Genomic DNA, 15,640 nt, shown 5'->3' on the forward strand with positions numbered 1-15,640 from the left:
TTTTTTTAAACAACAACAACAAAAATCAGCCACTGAAAAATAATAATAATAAAAAAATTCTGAACTGAAACTGCCAGTATGTATCACAAATGAATACTTTTGATAGCAAAAAATTGCTGTCATGAAAAATGCATTTTTACTCTAAAATCGCCAATTAGATTGTGTTTACTGTCAAATCATAGCTTACATATTTGAACCATAGAAATCATACAAATTTTCTTGATCGTTGTATCCTTTTTCGGGCAGATATTTTTCAAAATGGCCACCATGGCCATTTTAAAATTTTCTTCAATATATTTATTCTCTAATAAATATATTGCGGAATGTATTTATTGCCAGATGCACAGCTAACCAAAACGTTAGGTTCGTTAACCTCTAGTCTTAGCCTCGCTAGCGCTAAACCTCTAATCAAAAATGAGCAGAAACTAACTCTAAACCGTTTAACACCTTAAAAAAAATTAGCAGGTGCTAACGCTAACCCGCTAAACACGTGAAAAATTTGTGGATGCTAATGATAATCAATGACGACCGTCGCTCAGTCTGTGTAACATCATCATTTCCCTCCAGTTGGTTTGAGACCCGCAAACAGCAAAGGCCTCAGTCTCTGATTTTGCTACTATTTCTTTGTTGTACAAAGGGGAAGTCCAAAGTCGAAAACATACGTGACATATGAAAACAAAACATATGTGTTCATTCAAGTCTTGAAAATGGGTAACATTTTATGAAAATAATCGGTTTAAAGGGCTTGTAACCAGTGGCCATCTTGTGAAAGATGGACGTCATCCTGATATTCTAGTGGCTAATGGAAAATATTGAAAACATGCAACCTGAGGGAAAATTTTGCACATTTTTAAGCTTGTATCTAGACTTGAAATATTTTTACAGTAATATAGTGCACCACACTTAAAGCCACAGAACTTTGACTTTAAAGACGTTCCTTGAATCCACTTCATGCTCTGAAGAACATAAAGTGCTATAATTTACATCATGATCTCTTTGACCCAACTACAGACTTCTGAAACAACACAATGTCTTTAGCAAGTTTTATTGAAGGAAGTACAGCGGTGGTAGGTGTGAGCTCTTGAAATGGAGTGGTTCAAGCTGTGCTGCTTGTGAACTCCCTGCTCATTCCGTTTCTCATTAGCTGAATGTGCGTTTCTCAGCTGCAGGAAGGCCATGAGAAGGTAGCTGAGCAGATCAGCAGGGACGTGAGCCAGCTCTGCTCCCAGCTGGCTGCGCTGTGGAGCCGTTTCCTGGAGACAGCTGTGCTCAACCCCTACATCCTGTCCTATCTGGCCCAGGAGCATCACACACTTAGGGTGAGTCTCAAGCAAAGAGAAATAGTCAATAATATTCTCATTTATTGAATTTTTTTGGTATACATGGAGTGTCAGATGCAGTTCCCATTTGGCAAAGAATAAAACGATTCAGCCTGAGTAAACTGGATGCCAAATTCTGTATGCTACTGTGTGAAAAGTGTTGCAATATTAGGGCTGAAACGATTAATCGTACTAGTCGTGATTAATCCATTATTGAAATGGTCGTCAACTAATTTAGTAATCGATCATTGTTAACTGGAGTCTTTATTATACTGACTCAAAAATAGGCCATTTTCTGGAACAGCCCCCCCCACCCCCCCAACATGTTCAAAGTTGCAAATAAGCTAAATCTGTACAAAAATATATACATTTTGCTTGTTGTCAGTAAACATGTTTTGACTAAAACTCTGCACGTGGCATCATTTTAGCTTCATCCGGTTCAAATTCACTAAAGGATTGATATTTTAGGCATTACAATTTTTATTTTCTAATTTAAAAAAGGAAATGAATTATTTTTTTCATAGTATTTTTGAATGTATTTCTAATATTGTATAAAAATGCTTAAGTGGTTAAATAAAAAATATGTAGAATGTGTCATTTTTAAAATTCCAATTATTCAGAATAATTGACAGATTCATCGATGCAAGGCATAAATGAAAGCTACATATCCAGCAGTGTGATGAGGGTGTAGATATGAGAAATGATGGCAATGTACAGCAACAGGTGGGGCAGGGAGAGCGCTACTCCACAGTGAAATTAAACTCCCAGGTTAGTTCTCATTTAACAGGACTTAAGGGTCAGTTTAACGGAAAATGAAACAGGTTTGAATTCTTGACCAAAACTAAGACTTTCCTCGGTCACAGAAACAACTCCGTGCTACAATAATATAGTGAGATGTAATGTAAAATAAAAAGCAGGAGTTGTTCTTGAAAGCCTGATGTAACAGAAAGCTCTTGGTTGCAGTAGTTAAGGTTCAACTACTGCTCTTTCTGTGGAAGTGGAAAACCAGCTGGTGCCCAGGAGCATAAGCTCATGTGAGCAGGCTAATTTGGTTTCCAGAGTCATTTCTATCTGATAGCTGGTCTGCATAATATGAACGCTGTATGCTCTTCACTGAAGAGCAGCTCTCAGGACTTGATTTTGCTGCAGTGTTTTGTCTCATTTAACTGAAAATAATGAACACGGTTTCCTCAGTATTAAATTACCCTGAGAAAGAACACTGTCATGCCTCTTCTCTCTGGGAGAGGTAAGGTTTCAATTAACACTTATTTTCTAATTACTGTCGAAGGAAATACACAAGAAACTGTGTTCCCGGTGATCTGTATGTCATGCTCACTTATTGTTCGGGCTGACGCATTTCTAATTAGAGAAAGTGTTGATTTGCTCCGCTGCACAGGCTGTCAGGGCTTGAATTTTACTCAGCTTTCTATTTTTACCAGCTCTTGTGCTAATTACGGTAAATCGGAGTCTGACTTCTTTTTTTTTCCCATGTGTTTGAAAATGTCAGGTGAGAAGGTTCTCAGAGGCATATTTCTTCACCGAACACCCAAAAGAGATCTGTTTGACGTTTCAGGAAGAGCTGTGAGTCTCTGTCCTTTTAGAAAGTTACTTCGTTTTAGTTGAAAAGTGTTGAATTTACAGTATTATTCCTCCTTATTTAGAATCAACAGACACGGCCAGATAGCTGCAGAAGTGCGGAGCTCTGACTACTTGACCAAAATGCCTCCTTTGCCTGTCGAGTGCCTGGACATCGATGGAGACTGGAACAGCCTGCCCATCATCTTTGAGGACAGATATGCAGAGTCTCTGCTGACAGGTAGCAATAGCTCTACAGACGTACGCCAGCCTTGCTGCTGATTCTCTCATAACTGCACTTTGTTTGTTTTCCCAGAAACGGTATCGTATGTGCCAATACTTGAAACCACCAAAGAATTCTCCGCCAAACGGATTCTTCATAGCAGCCAGGAAGCCAAATCACCAGCATTTTCCCGGCATTCCTTGGATAGTGAAGATTGCATGGACACTCCCGTGCATATCCCAGTCAAAGCGGATCAAAGGCAAAATTATGTTACAGATACCCAGAGCATCACCCAGACTGAGCACGATAGAGAAGATTCGATGGTTGACGATCAGAAGTTGAAGGAACCAGCAGAAAGGCATGGCACTGATGATGAACCCTTTCCTACAGATCCATCTACTGGAGAAGGAGCTCTTGTTCTTTCCTCTGATTGTACCAACAGTGGTAAAGAGTCTCCTGTTCTCAACGGAAGAGAAAACTTCTCTGTACCTTGTGATGGTAACAACCTTAGCACAACCAATGAGCAAGAAAACCCTGAAGAGGACAGTGATGTCGCTATGCCTTTAAATCACTCCATGGATGATGACAGTGAAGATGTTCCCCCCAACAGCGTGAGTCCCGCTTTGCCTCCGTTCCCCGGAGACCTCAGGAGAGAAATGACTCATCGTGGAGGCTTGGTAAGCTCAAAGATCATGAAGCGCTCGTCGTCTGTAATCTCAGACTCGGGTATCGAGAGCGAACCTAGCTCAGTGGCGTGGCCCGTGGAAGTCGCGCTTCGGGGACGACCGTCTCTAGATTTCTCTAGTGAGCGAGAGATCCCAAAACAAATCGTGTTGGACCACCCAGTCCATCGCAGCTGTCTGGAAGGCCTGCGGATGGAGAGCAACGGTAGCCTTCCAAGTGGAGGCATACAGGCCTCTCTCACTTCGATTAGCTCCCTTCCCTACGAGGAGGACCAGCAACAAAGGAAACTCAGCAAACTGACTAAGTCTGTCTCTGCGCCGCAAATAAGCAGCCCGGAAGATGCGGAGGAAGATCACATTTTAATCAGCTTGGAAAAAGACAGGACAAGCTCAGTGTGTCAGCAGGATTTGTGCATTTTGAACATGGATTCAGGACAATCTGAGTTGTCTCAGCTAAGCCTAAATACTGACCACATTGGTAGGAGCGTGGGCTCAGAAAATTCAAACTCTCAGCAGGATCTATCAGAGACCTGTGGAAGAAAGTTGGACTTAAGTGACACGTCTGATGTGTTACTTTCCCAAAACTCCATAGAGAGGCTTTTCGTACCGACAAGTGGTGACTGGGGGGATGAAAAGAACCGTCAAAAACAAATGACTGGAGAGAGCGCTTCAGTGGAAGATGTGCATCTCCTCGAATTGGAAGTAGCTCCCTGTAGATGTGGAAGCAAACCGTGTGTGTGTAAAAGTGCAGCAGAGCAGGGCAGCAGTAGCTGCGGAGATGATTGCCAGAGTTTCCACCAGAGTGAGCAGAGAGGCGTCGAGGACAGACATCTGGATCCCCCACAGATGCCCCTGAAACACTCACAGTCCAATGATCTCACCAACAGGACCGCCGTCAGGCCCATTGACCTCACAGGGCTGAGGGCCATGGAAATAACGTTGCCCCCTAACCTCAGCGGCACATCGACGAGTGACAAAGACCCTTTGGAAAGCCAGACCAAGGCCTCAAAAATTCCTAACTCCGGGCTGGCCTTTGTGAATAAGAAGATGGTGGAGGTGGTGAACATGTCTGTGTCCTGCGCCCCGACTTGTCTGCCGTTTTCATCCGTCCTTAGAGACTCCCCCTCTGTCAGCGGCATATCCGCTCGGCAGGCTTCCTCGCCTATTACCCATCAGCCTCTGGGCTCCTTCGGGATCATTTCCTCATCTTCGCTCAGCCCCTTGGCCACGGATGAGGAGACCAATGAACGGATGCTGAAGTGAGTTTTCATCTCTGACAGTGTTAGAAATTTGAATTCCCTGCTTTTATTTCATGACAGTGGCAAAGCTTCTTACCAAAAGAGCAGATGTAGAACAACATGATAGAGTAGTTTTATTTGGTAGCTGCAAAACAATATAATGTTCAAACCTTTACCCATATTAAGCCTTTTTAAACCTGGTGGGCGTTTTGCAGGTATTCTTATTTTTTATCTAGAATAAATCTTGTATTGCTGTTTAAGTAGTTTACAAATTTAAAAAAACAAAAATCTATTTCTATTTTTTTTATATATAAATGTGTTGTCTGTAGATAACTCTCTGGACTGTGTAAAGACTAGATCAACATAGTATCTGCTATATTCCTATAAAGTACAAAATTCCAAGCAAAACATGTATATCAGCATAACAAAGCTACACATTTTATCATTTTAACACAAGATTTACATTTGAATCTACGAAGAAACAAATCTTTCATCTGTCCAAATGTGTCATATCAATGCCAGATTATTTGATGTTCTTTAAACCCGACATACTTTAACCCTCAATTTCTTCATATTATAGGCAATACATCATTTTAACCAATTGGATTTTACAAACCTTATCAATTCAATATCAGCTTCTTTTCTTTTTTTTGTTTTGTTTTGCAATTTGTGATGGAAGCTGAACAGTTAATACTGAATTTTTCACTGTTAATGGTCAGAATACTACAACCTGCCGTAGTTGAAACATCATGTGTCAGACTGGAAATTAATTCGCTTGCTATAAAGCCAGCCATGAACAATTTTTAAAGTAATATTTATGTCCATTTACAATCTGTGGAGTGACGAGGATGAACCACATGAGCTATTTTGCAACGAACAATAGACAAAAATGACTCTGAATGTGCAATTTGAATGTATAGGTACTCCAAAAGACTTGTAAGCTATAATTGCACTGACAATTGGTTTTTCTACGAGGTATTGTTTTGGCTGGTGTTTCTCTCATTGTATTGCTAATTTGATGTTGTCCAAAAGGAAATTCAGAATGTCTGACTTCAAAGACCAGAACTGAATTCATAAGATCTGCAGCAGAATGAGGCTGGCATCCGCTTACAGTAGCTGACAGTTACGCCCACCTGGAAAGTCTAACACAACAGAAGGAAGTGTGGCCAAATTTGAAGATGGTGGTTGGGAGGAATGCCTTCCAAGTGTATTAAATCACATCAAAGAGTGCGCAGACAAATCCTCCATGATTAGCGAGGAGTTTAGGAAGCGCAATCGGATTTGTTTTGACTCCTGCGCGGCTAAAGTCTGTAACCTGGCGGGATGACAGGGCCAAACTTCAAGGAGCTTACTTATGAGTGTGAGAATTTTGCTTAGAAGCTTTGCTTTGCTTAGAAGTGGGCAATACAATTGTGCTGCCAGTTCAGTAGCAACATTTAGAGCGGTTCTCTCTCGCAGTTTGAGAGAAAGTTTAAAAAAAACTTTTCCTCCAAACACCATCTTATGACAGTTTTTTAGGTTTGGCGAGTCCCTGTCTTCATTTTGTCTCCAATCATTATTTGAAAGCTGGGCTTTTACACTCTACAGCTTCTTCTGCCCAATGTTAGAATAACCAGAGATGTTGAAAACAAGGCTTGGTTTTGATCAGCTCTAGTAACCAATGGTTTCATGTCAGAGCTTGTTCCTTCCTCTTTTCAAACTTAAATTCAAGTAATTTAGATAGAAGGTCACTTTTTTTATTTGCTTAGAGAATAGAAATAATCAGTCCCTCCAGGATATCGTGATGGCTTTTTGTGATCATTGCAGCCTAATTTTACTGATTTTGCAGGACCTTTTTCAAAACATTGTGGTCAAAGTTGCAAATTTCTTTAAGCTTTCCTTTTGTCTTATGTAAAAAGTTGAAATTGCTGCACATAACCTGCCCCCCCACCCCGCAAAAAGACAAGATTTTAACATACTTGAAATAATATTTTCAAACACCCTTAATATAAATCAAATCATGCCCTGCTACCAAATGCCATCTCCCTTTTCTCCAGTTTCTTCAAAGCCAAAGAGGAGCTTCTGAAAGAGTTGAAGTTCCAGGCTAGCTTGTACAGTGACCTTCCTCTCCTGGCGTCAGATCTGCCCTACTTCCCTCCTGAGGAGGACGACGAGGAGTTTGAAGACGGGATACATCTCGTGGTGTGTGTCCACGGTCTTGACGGTGAGACATATTTCTCCTAAATTTTCTGAGAACATGTACCTCACTAGCAGACAGCCCTCTTCAAGTCCCTGAGCTGAATTTCTGTCCCCGCAGGCAACAGCGCGGACCTCCGACTGGTCAAGACGTTCATTGAACTGGGCCTGCCGGGATCCAGGCTCGACTTCCTGATGTCTGAACGGAATCAGGTGCGATTTAGACGATGAAGGAAGTAAAGCAGATGTCGCACGTGAAAGCTCCTTAAGCCGATTTGCAGATCGGTTTACTCTGCCGTGTCTTTTGCCACAGGCCGACACGTTTGCAGATTTCGACACCATGACGGACCGACTCCTAGACGAGATCATTCAGCACATCCAGCTGTACAATCTCACTATTGGCAGGATAAGGTCAGTGGCTTAAGGGACTGCAACATTATGTCTTTTATTTGGTTTTTAAATACTTTTTACAATTAAAAAGCTGAAAAAGATTCATTTTTTTCAGTGGTAGACTCACCACCTTCTATTTCCAAGGGGCAGCAAAAGCAGATGAGGTGGATTAGCACTTCTTGCCAAAAACTGGTAGTGTCATCCTGGACATGTTACTTTGAAATATTGTTTATGCTAAGTGGATATTGAACTATTAGCATGTCATGACATTCATAAAGCTGTTATAGAGCAACAGTGTCTACAGGCAGAGGCTTTTTCGGATTCGTTTTAAGACTAACTGATATAGGAGATCATCATCATCATCCACAATTATTGATTAATCAGTCAGTAATTTCTTAATATTGATGAAAAAGTACTAGTTCCATTGGTAGACAGTTTCTTTTATAACACTGGAAAAATGTCTTGTTATAAGTGAAATAATCTGACAATAGAACTAGCACTTTTTTCATCAACATTAAGAAATTATTGACTTAAAACAAGCTCGTAATTCTTGCTGAAAAGGTATCTTATTTCAAGTGACCTAAGATATTTTCACTAGAAACTGAACCAAAAATACTTGGTAAGGTTTTATGGTTTTGGCAGTGTAGTCTACCTTCTTTCACATCCCTTGCTCAGTCATCTACATAGGATGAGAAATATGTTTTTTTCCCTGTATTAGGCTGGCTCTCACTTCGTATTAACTCTGAACAACTCTACTTCAATTGCTAGAGAAAACTGTCTTTAGGTGACTCTGAAGGTAGTTGGTTGACCTGGATGTTAGAGTAAAGATTTAAGAGCTTTATTCAGATTTTTATTGTTAAAATAAAACAACCATTTATTATGTTCCCTTCAATCAACCACAAAGGACTGCATCTGTAAACCACATTACTGACAAATTCCCTCGATAACAACTCCAAGCCCACAGCAGCACACAGTTTGACCAGCAGATGGCAGCAGAGTCCTTACGTTGACTCTCAACAAGACCTTAAAACGAACAGAATTGTTGAATTTATGATAATGTATTGACACGGCATGAGTAAATGACAGAAAACGGATGACAAGCTCTTATCATTCGTTGCCAATAAGCCTCTGACTTTCACGTGATAGGCCGCGTTCCTCTATGCAGCACGCTGCTGCCGAGCTCTAATCAAATTAAGCTATTCATCTTCTCATTTAATTGCCCCCAATGTGCCAATTTGTTTCTTTGTTGCGAGTTTCCACCCAAGTTTCTCCAACTCTCCTTCATTGTGACATATTCTCCTGAGAGCGAGCATCAAAGCCAAAAAGCAGCGGACTGCCTCAACAGCATCTGCTTCTTTCAACGTTATACCTCTGTGTTCAGTTAGCAGGGAGACAGATGAGAGAGGGAGAAAGAGAGAGAGAGTCTTGATGAGGGACGGCGGGCTGAGCCGCGGCATTACAGTAATTAAACTAAGCGACAGAAACAGCTTGATGAAGCTAACGCTTCCCGCTGCTGTTAGCTCGCATGTCCTCTGGCTGAGCTCAGTTAAGTTGTCAGTCGCTTTGAGAATGTTCTGCGTTACCAGTCGCTGATGTGTCGAGCTCCTGCGGCGGTGTCGCGGGTCAGCGCCGTCAGGGGATTTATTTTCCAGCGCTGCGGCTAAACGTGAAAAACTGACTCGTAAAAGTGCAGCTGCGGAAAATAAATCCTATAACGCCGCTGAGGCAGTGGCGGACGGTTTACTTGAGCGCTATAGTACCTACATTTTTTGAGTATCTTTACTGGAGTATTCATTTTTAGGGGAACTTGACTTTCCTCCGCTACATGTCACAGATTAATACTGCACTTTCAGGTTTCTAGGAAGCGTTTTGTTACTCGTTCCTTTTGGCTCAGCATACCAGGGGCCACTAGATAAACGGAGGAGTAAATCAGAAAAAAAAAAAAAAAACAGGAGATTTCAGAGTTTTTGTCAGAGATTCAGAAATTGACCTAAAGATTTTATAACTTTTAGGAGAAAACTTACTCCATTTTTTCTATCTACAATTGTTGTAGCATAGCTTTATTGTCCGCTGTTGCTGTTTTTTTGTTGTTTTTTTTTACTGAAACGCATTTGGCCACATGCTATGCTGTCATTACTTTTAGCTACCAGTGTTGCTGTTTGTGTGGAGGTAAACACACATCTCCTGTATCTTTTTTTCGGGGCAATGTTTTTTTTTTCTTTTCTTGAATAATAAAAATAGCTATATTTTTTTTATTGCATTTCTATGCTGAAGTTTTCACCGGTGGTGTAGACCTTTTTTATATACAGGTGCTGGTCATAAAATTAGAATATTGTGATAAAGTTCATTATTTTCCATAATGTCATGATAAAAATTTAATTGTCNCGCTCACTGGAGCGGTTTGCGGCTGAGTGTGAAGCGGCTGGGATGAGGCTCAGTGCCTCCAAATCCGAGGCCATGGTCTTGAGCCGGAAAAGGGTAGAGTGCCTTCTCCGGGTCAGGGGGGGTCGTCCTGCCTCAAGTGGAGGAGTTTAAGTATCTGGGGATCTTGTTCACGAATGAGGGAAGAAGGGAGCGGGAGATCGACAGGTGGATTGGTGCAGCGTCTGCCGTGAAGCCGGTGCTGTACCGGTCCATCGTGGTGAAGAGAGAGCTGAGTCAAAAAGCAAAGCTCTCGATTTACTGGTTGATCTACGTTCCCACCCTCATCTATGGTCATGAGCTTTGGGTCATGGCCGAAAGAACGAGATCCCGGATACAAGCGGCTGAAATGGGTTTCCTCCGCAGGGTGGCTGGGCTCTCCCTTAGAGATAGGGTGAGAAGCTCGGTCATCCGGGAGGGACTCAGAGTATAGCCGCTGCTCCTCCACGTCGAGAGGAACCAGTTGAGGTGGCTCAGGCATCTGTTAAGGATGCCTCCTGGACGCCTCCCTGGTGAGGTGTTCCGGGCACGTCCCACCGGGAGGAGGCCCCGAGGAAGACCCAGGACACGCTGGAGGGACTATGTCTCTCGCCTGGCCAGGGAACGCCATGGGGTTCCCCCGGAGGAGCTGGAAGAAGTGGCTGGGGAGAGGGAAGTCTGGGCCTCCCTTCTGAAACTGCTGCCCCCGTGACCCGACCCCGGATGAAGCAGAAGAAAATGGATGGATGGATGGATGGACAATTTTAGTAAACCGTGCTTTTAGTACAGTGAGATTTTCTTCAACATTGTGGAATCATTGGCGTCATCGTTTATTTGTGACTCAGTGAATATTATGTGTCATGTTTATTTTCATTTTTCTCTTACTTTGTTTGTTTTATCCTTTTACTATGGACCTTTTTTATTTCTGGAATAAAGATATGATGATGATTTATGAATTTTAATTTCTAAGTTAAAACCAAAACCAGTTTCTTGTTGAGTTAAATTGCATTTTCAAGGCAGCAGGTGGACTTTCATTTTCAAGTTAACCCGCCTTCAACTGTTTATTTAATTGTTTAAACAGATTTTTCAATAATTTTGCTGATGAATGGAAGGTTGGAGATTGGCCTGTAATTCTGTTGTAGTGATTTGTCCTGATTTTACTTTTTTTTATAACTGGACTTCTTCTGGACTTCTTTCTACATTGACTTTCTGCTTGCTACTGATCAATGAAGGCCATATTTATATACCATGAGGCGAATAGCTACCCTGTCAGACTCTCCCTGAAAAATTGATATCTGCTGTGCCAAAGTCACTATGAGCCTTTCTCTTTAGATGGACGGCCATGTTTTGGTAGGTTTGCTGTTGAACCATACTATTTCCATTTTCAAGTATTGGAGTGAATAAAATTGTTTGAGATGTTGCTTGGGATTTTATTTTACAACTTGACACTGCTTCTTTAGCATTCTCAGCATGTGAATGTGTGTGTAAATATATAGTGTGAAGCACTCTGGAGTCCTCAGGACTTGATAAAGCACTATACAGATACAGGCCATTTACCATTATCCCTGATCTGTGATGGATCTCATTCATAAGTGAAAAACGCTCTGAACCATTATGTTTTTTTAATTTTTATTTTGTAAAGCATCGTTAGAAGAATGTACCTTTTCCTCCACTTCAGAATTATGCATTTCTCTGTTGGTGGAAAACTTGCATTAAAATACATGAAGCTTTATGGCCATATGACAAAATTGTAAAGAAGTTGAAATGGGGTTAACATTTTTGTAAAATGGTGTATAATAATGAGGTTTTATATGAAACATGACTTTGTTATCAAAGCTGGTAAATTGAAAAAGACAACAACAAAACAGTTGGTGTTCCAGTGAAGTGCCTGTCCTCAGGTTTGCAGAGTGAATCTGAGCTGAGTTTAGTTGTAGTCTAGATATCAAAGAGCTCCTGTCACTCTATGCTGAAACAAGCAGAAACTCTGTAGCTTTTCTGTTTATCATGACTACTGCAAAGCCACTGCTGAAGTGTTCACCACCTACCTGCTGCATGCACACCTCAAACCTGCATTCATGCTCATACAGACTGCTTAAATACACCAGCTATAAAGCTTCATGGTCACATGCACTTTAATAGGGTTCATATTTTGAACGTTGCAGACTAGACACAAAAAAAGCAAACATACCCTCAATATATTCAGCATACATACTCACAGTTGCACTCACACATGCTGCATTTCATTTTCCCTGTCAAATCTGCTCTTCTTGTCACTGAAGGTCATTTCACAAAGTAAACCAACAGGGGGCAGTCTTTTGCCCCTCTGCTTAATGCCTTAGCTGCTGGAACAGAACTCCATTCCAGGACTGTAAGACTTCAAGGTGTAGAGGGTTAAAGGCTGGGAATGACATCCACCCTCTGGAGGAAGAGAGTGGAAGACAAGAAGCGTCCTGGCAACGCTGCTAAGACCAGACAGATGTTGGTGTGTTTAGTTTCAGCAGGATTTCAGCTCAGAGACACTTTTCTGATTTCAATCTTAGGCATAAAAGAAAACAAGAGAACCCACTCTGATGGAGGAGTGGGTTCTCCTCCATCAGAGTGAATTAGCAGACAGAATTAGGATTCTGTCTGCACTGGCAGGAATTATCCTCCTATTTTCACTTCCTCCCTTACAGTCACAATATTTCAGATGTCAGGATATTATGACAGTGGCACACTTTCCACACACACTGTGTATGGGAATTGGAAATATTGTGACAATAATAGTTCTGAGTGACAGCTGCTTAACGGATGGAGCGCTGCTTTTGCTCCTCTCTCCCCTTGATATCTCTTACTGATCTGTCAGCATATGAGCTAAATCACAGAGGCGGCCTGTCTTCTTCCACACACTCATCAGTTTTAATGAGGATATAAGCTAGTAAGTAAAACGCTGCGCTGACATTTCATTGTGGTTGGAAGCTGCCGTACATCGAGCCTATCGCCTCTGGAACGGCTCAGACCAACGATGTTCACCAACCAAAACAGGAGAGATATTAAACATAGAGATTCTGGTTCGCTGTCATTTTGGACAGTATCCATAAATATTATATTTCATATACAATCATGTGACAATAAATAAAGGTAATAAAGGTAAAAAAAAAAACTGATCATGTCAAAAACTTGAAGCTTTGTGATTTGCCTCTGATTGATTCTTCTGCTTTGTTATGTTTGAAATTTAAAAGAGAGAGATGAGCTTTTATTTTATATGGGGAAACAGATTTAAGCACACATATAAAAAATATGATAGTTGTTATATCCAAAATAAATCTGCAACTGCAAAAGCTGCCAAACCCGACATGTATCAAAGCTCAGGAACAGTGCAGCCCAACCCACAGCAGCAGAAAGTGATACTCCATCAGAAAAGCAACCATTATCTGGCTATGGCAGATAATGTTTATTATTTAGCAGGCAGCTAAATAATAACAGTGGACTGCATCGATCTGGCTGTGAAGAGTGTCATGCATACCTCAGGGAAAGCTAGGAGGTTGTACAGTTATCTCCCAGGATGTAATTCTAAACTATACAACCTACTACCTCAACCTGGGAGCAAGCAGACCTGAACACCATGCAGGGCCCCGTGGTTTTGTGGGCCACTCAGAGTCTGACAGCATTTTTCATGCAAAATGTGAAAGTGTTTCCTCATGACATCATTCTATCTAAGTCTAATCTGTCCTTGCAGTGCAGCTCCGTCTCTTAGCTACAGTCTGTACACACAGCAGATACACTAAACATGTCATACTTCCATGTGTTGAACTATGTGTTATCCTCAGAGGCCAACCCCCTGGTTCCAGTGCTGATTGAATGTTCTACTTAAAGTCACTCTACAGTCAGAAACAAGTTTGTCTTCTGGAAACACTCGGTCGCTTGGGCTTCACAGAACTGGATGAGAAGGGTTTTTCACCCAGCTGCTGATGGAAAAAGGTTCATCTAAGACTTCTGGTTGGTGTGATGGCAAGCCACACAGGGGTAAGATCCACACCTCATCATAAGTTGATTTCACTTTAGTTTGCTTTGTAGTTAGCTAAGTATTCCTTATTATATTATTTTCTAATACCTTACAGTGTTTATATGGAGTGCACACACAGGGCCGGCCCAAGCCTCCATGGGGCCCAAAGCAAAATTTGGGTTAGCAGCCCTCAGGTTCTGCTAATAATGTGTGTATATATATATATACAGGTGCTGGTCATAAAATTAGAATATTGTGATAAAGTTCATTATTTTTCATAATGTCATGATAAAAATTAAATTGTCATATTTTAGATTCATTGCACACCAACTGAAATATTTCAGGTCTTTTATTGTTTTAATTTTGATGATTTTGGCAAACAGCTCATGAAAACCCAAAATCCCTGTCTCAAAAAATTAGAATATTATGAAAAGGTTCTCTGAAAGAAGGAATAAAAATAATCATCTGAATCAACAAAGTAACTCTAAACACCTGAAAAAGATTCCTGATGCCTTTAAAAAACTCCCAGCCTGGTTCATTACTCAAAACCGCAATCATGAGTCAGACTGCTGACCTGACTGCTGTCCAAAAGGCCATCACTGACATCCTCAAGCAAGAGGGTGAGACCCAGAAAGAAATTTCTGAACGAATCGGCTGTTTTCAGAGTGTTATATCAAGGCACCTTTGTGGGAAGTCAGTAGGAAGGAAAAAGTGTGGCAGAAAACGCTACACAACGAGAAGAGGTGACCGGACCCTGAGGAAGATTGTGGAGAAGGGCCGATTCCAGACCAAATTCAATTTTCATCTCCATAAAACTTTTCAGCAGATGGAAGCATGAAGTGCTCCAAAATCTTCTGATAGCTGCTGCATTGATCCTGCCCTTGATAAAACCCAGTGGACCAACACCAGCAGCTGACATGGCACCCAGACCATCACTGACTGTGGGTACTTGACACTGGACTTCTGGCATTTTGGCATTTCCTTCTCCCCAGTCTTCCTCCAGAGTCTGGCACTTGGATTTCCGAATGACATGTAAAATTTTCTTTCATCCGAAAAAAGTACTTTGGACCACTGAACAACAGTGGTCCAAAGTACTGCTTCTCTGTAGCCCAGGTCAGGCGCTTCTGCCGCTGTTTCTGGTTCAAAAGTGGCTTGACCTTTGACCTGGGGAATGCAGCACCTGTAGCCCATTTCCTGCACACGCCTGTGCACAGTGGCTCTGGATGTTTCTACTCCAGACTCAGTCCACTGCTTCCCCCAAGGTACCAGCCCACCCCTTCTGTGTGGATGTCATTCGGACTAGAGAAGTGTGGCCGGATGGTTACAAAGAGAGGGAAGGTCGTCCACACAGAAGGGGTCTCACTCCCAGAAGGAACAATAGCAGACATAGAGGACAGTTACAAGTACCTGGGAATACCACAAGCAAATGGCAACCTCAATGAGGTCACAAGGAGCCACAGCCGAATACGTCCAACGAATAAGGCAAGTCCTGAGAAGCCAGCTCAATGGCAAGAACAAGATCCGTGCAATAAACAGCTATGCCTTACCAGTAGGAACCCTGCAGGAATAATTAGCTGGCCAAAGGAGGAGATAAAGATGTTAAGACTCAGAAGCTACTAACCATGCATGGAGGGTTCCACCCCAAATCCAGC

At 41.7% G+C, this 15,640-nt stretch overlaps 1 protein-coding gene across 1 annotated transcript in view; it reads left to right on the forward strand.

Moving 5' to 3' along the window:
* Nucleotides 1–1,129: 1,129 nt before the first annotated feature.
* The window catches only part of LOC106962087 (protein FAM135B), a 24,794-nt gene continuing 10,283 nt past the window's right edge, over nt 1,130–15,640 (forward strand). The window contains exons 1-7 of the mRNA XM_015056253.1: nt 1,130–1,319; nt 2,827–2,900; nt 2,981–3,135; nt 3,211–5,059; nt 7,075–7,241; nt 7,335–7,426; nt 7,527–7,628. Coding sequence (XP_014911739.1) covers nt 1,149–1,319; nt 2,827–2,900; nt 2,981–3,135; nt 3,211–5,059; nt 7,075–7,241; nt 7,335–7,426; nt 7,527–7,628 — 2,610 coding nt within the window. The 5' untranslated portion in view covers nt 1,130–1,148. The remainder of the gene's footprint in view (nt 1,320–2,826; nt 2,901–2,980; nt 3,136–3,210; nt 5,060–7,074; nt 7,242–7,334; nt 7,427–7,526; nt 7,629–15,640) is intronic.

The sequence above is a fragment of the Poecilia latipinna genome, unplaced genomic scaffold (assembly GCF_001443285.1).
Source record: "Poecilia latipinna isolate Pla-1442-1.1 unplaced genomic scaffold, P_latipinna-1.0 Scaffold1369, whole genome shotgun sequence".
Classification (NCBI taxonomy): domain Eukaryota; kingdom Metazoa; phylum Chordata; class Actinopteri; order Cyprinodontiformes; family Poeciliidae; genus Poecilia; species Poecilia latipinna.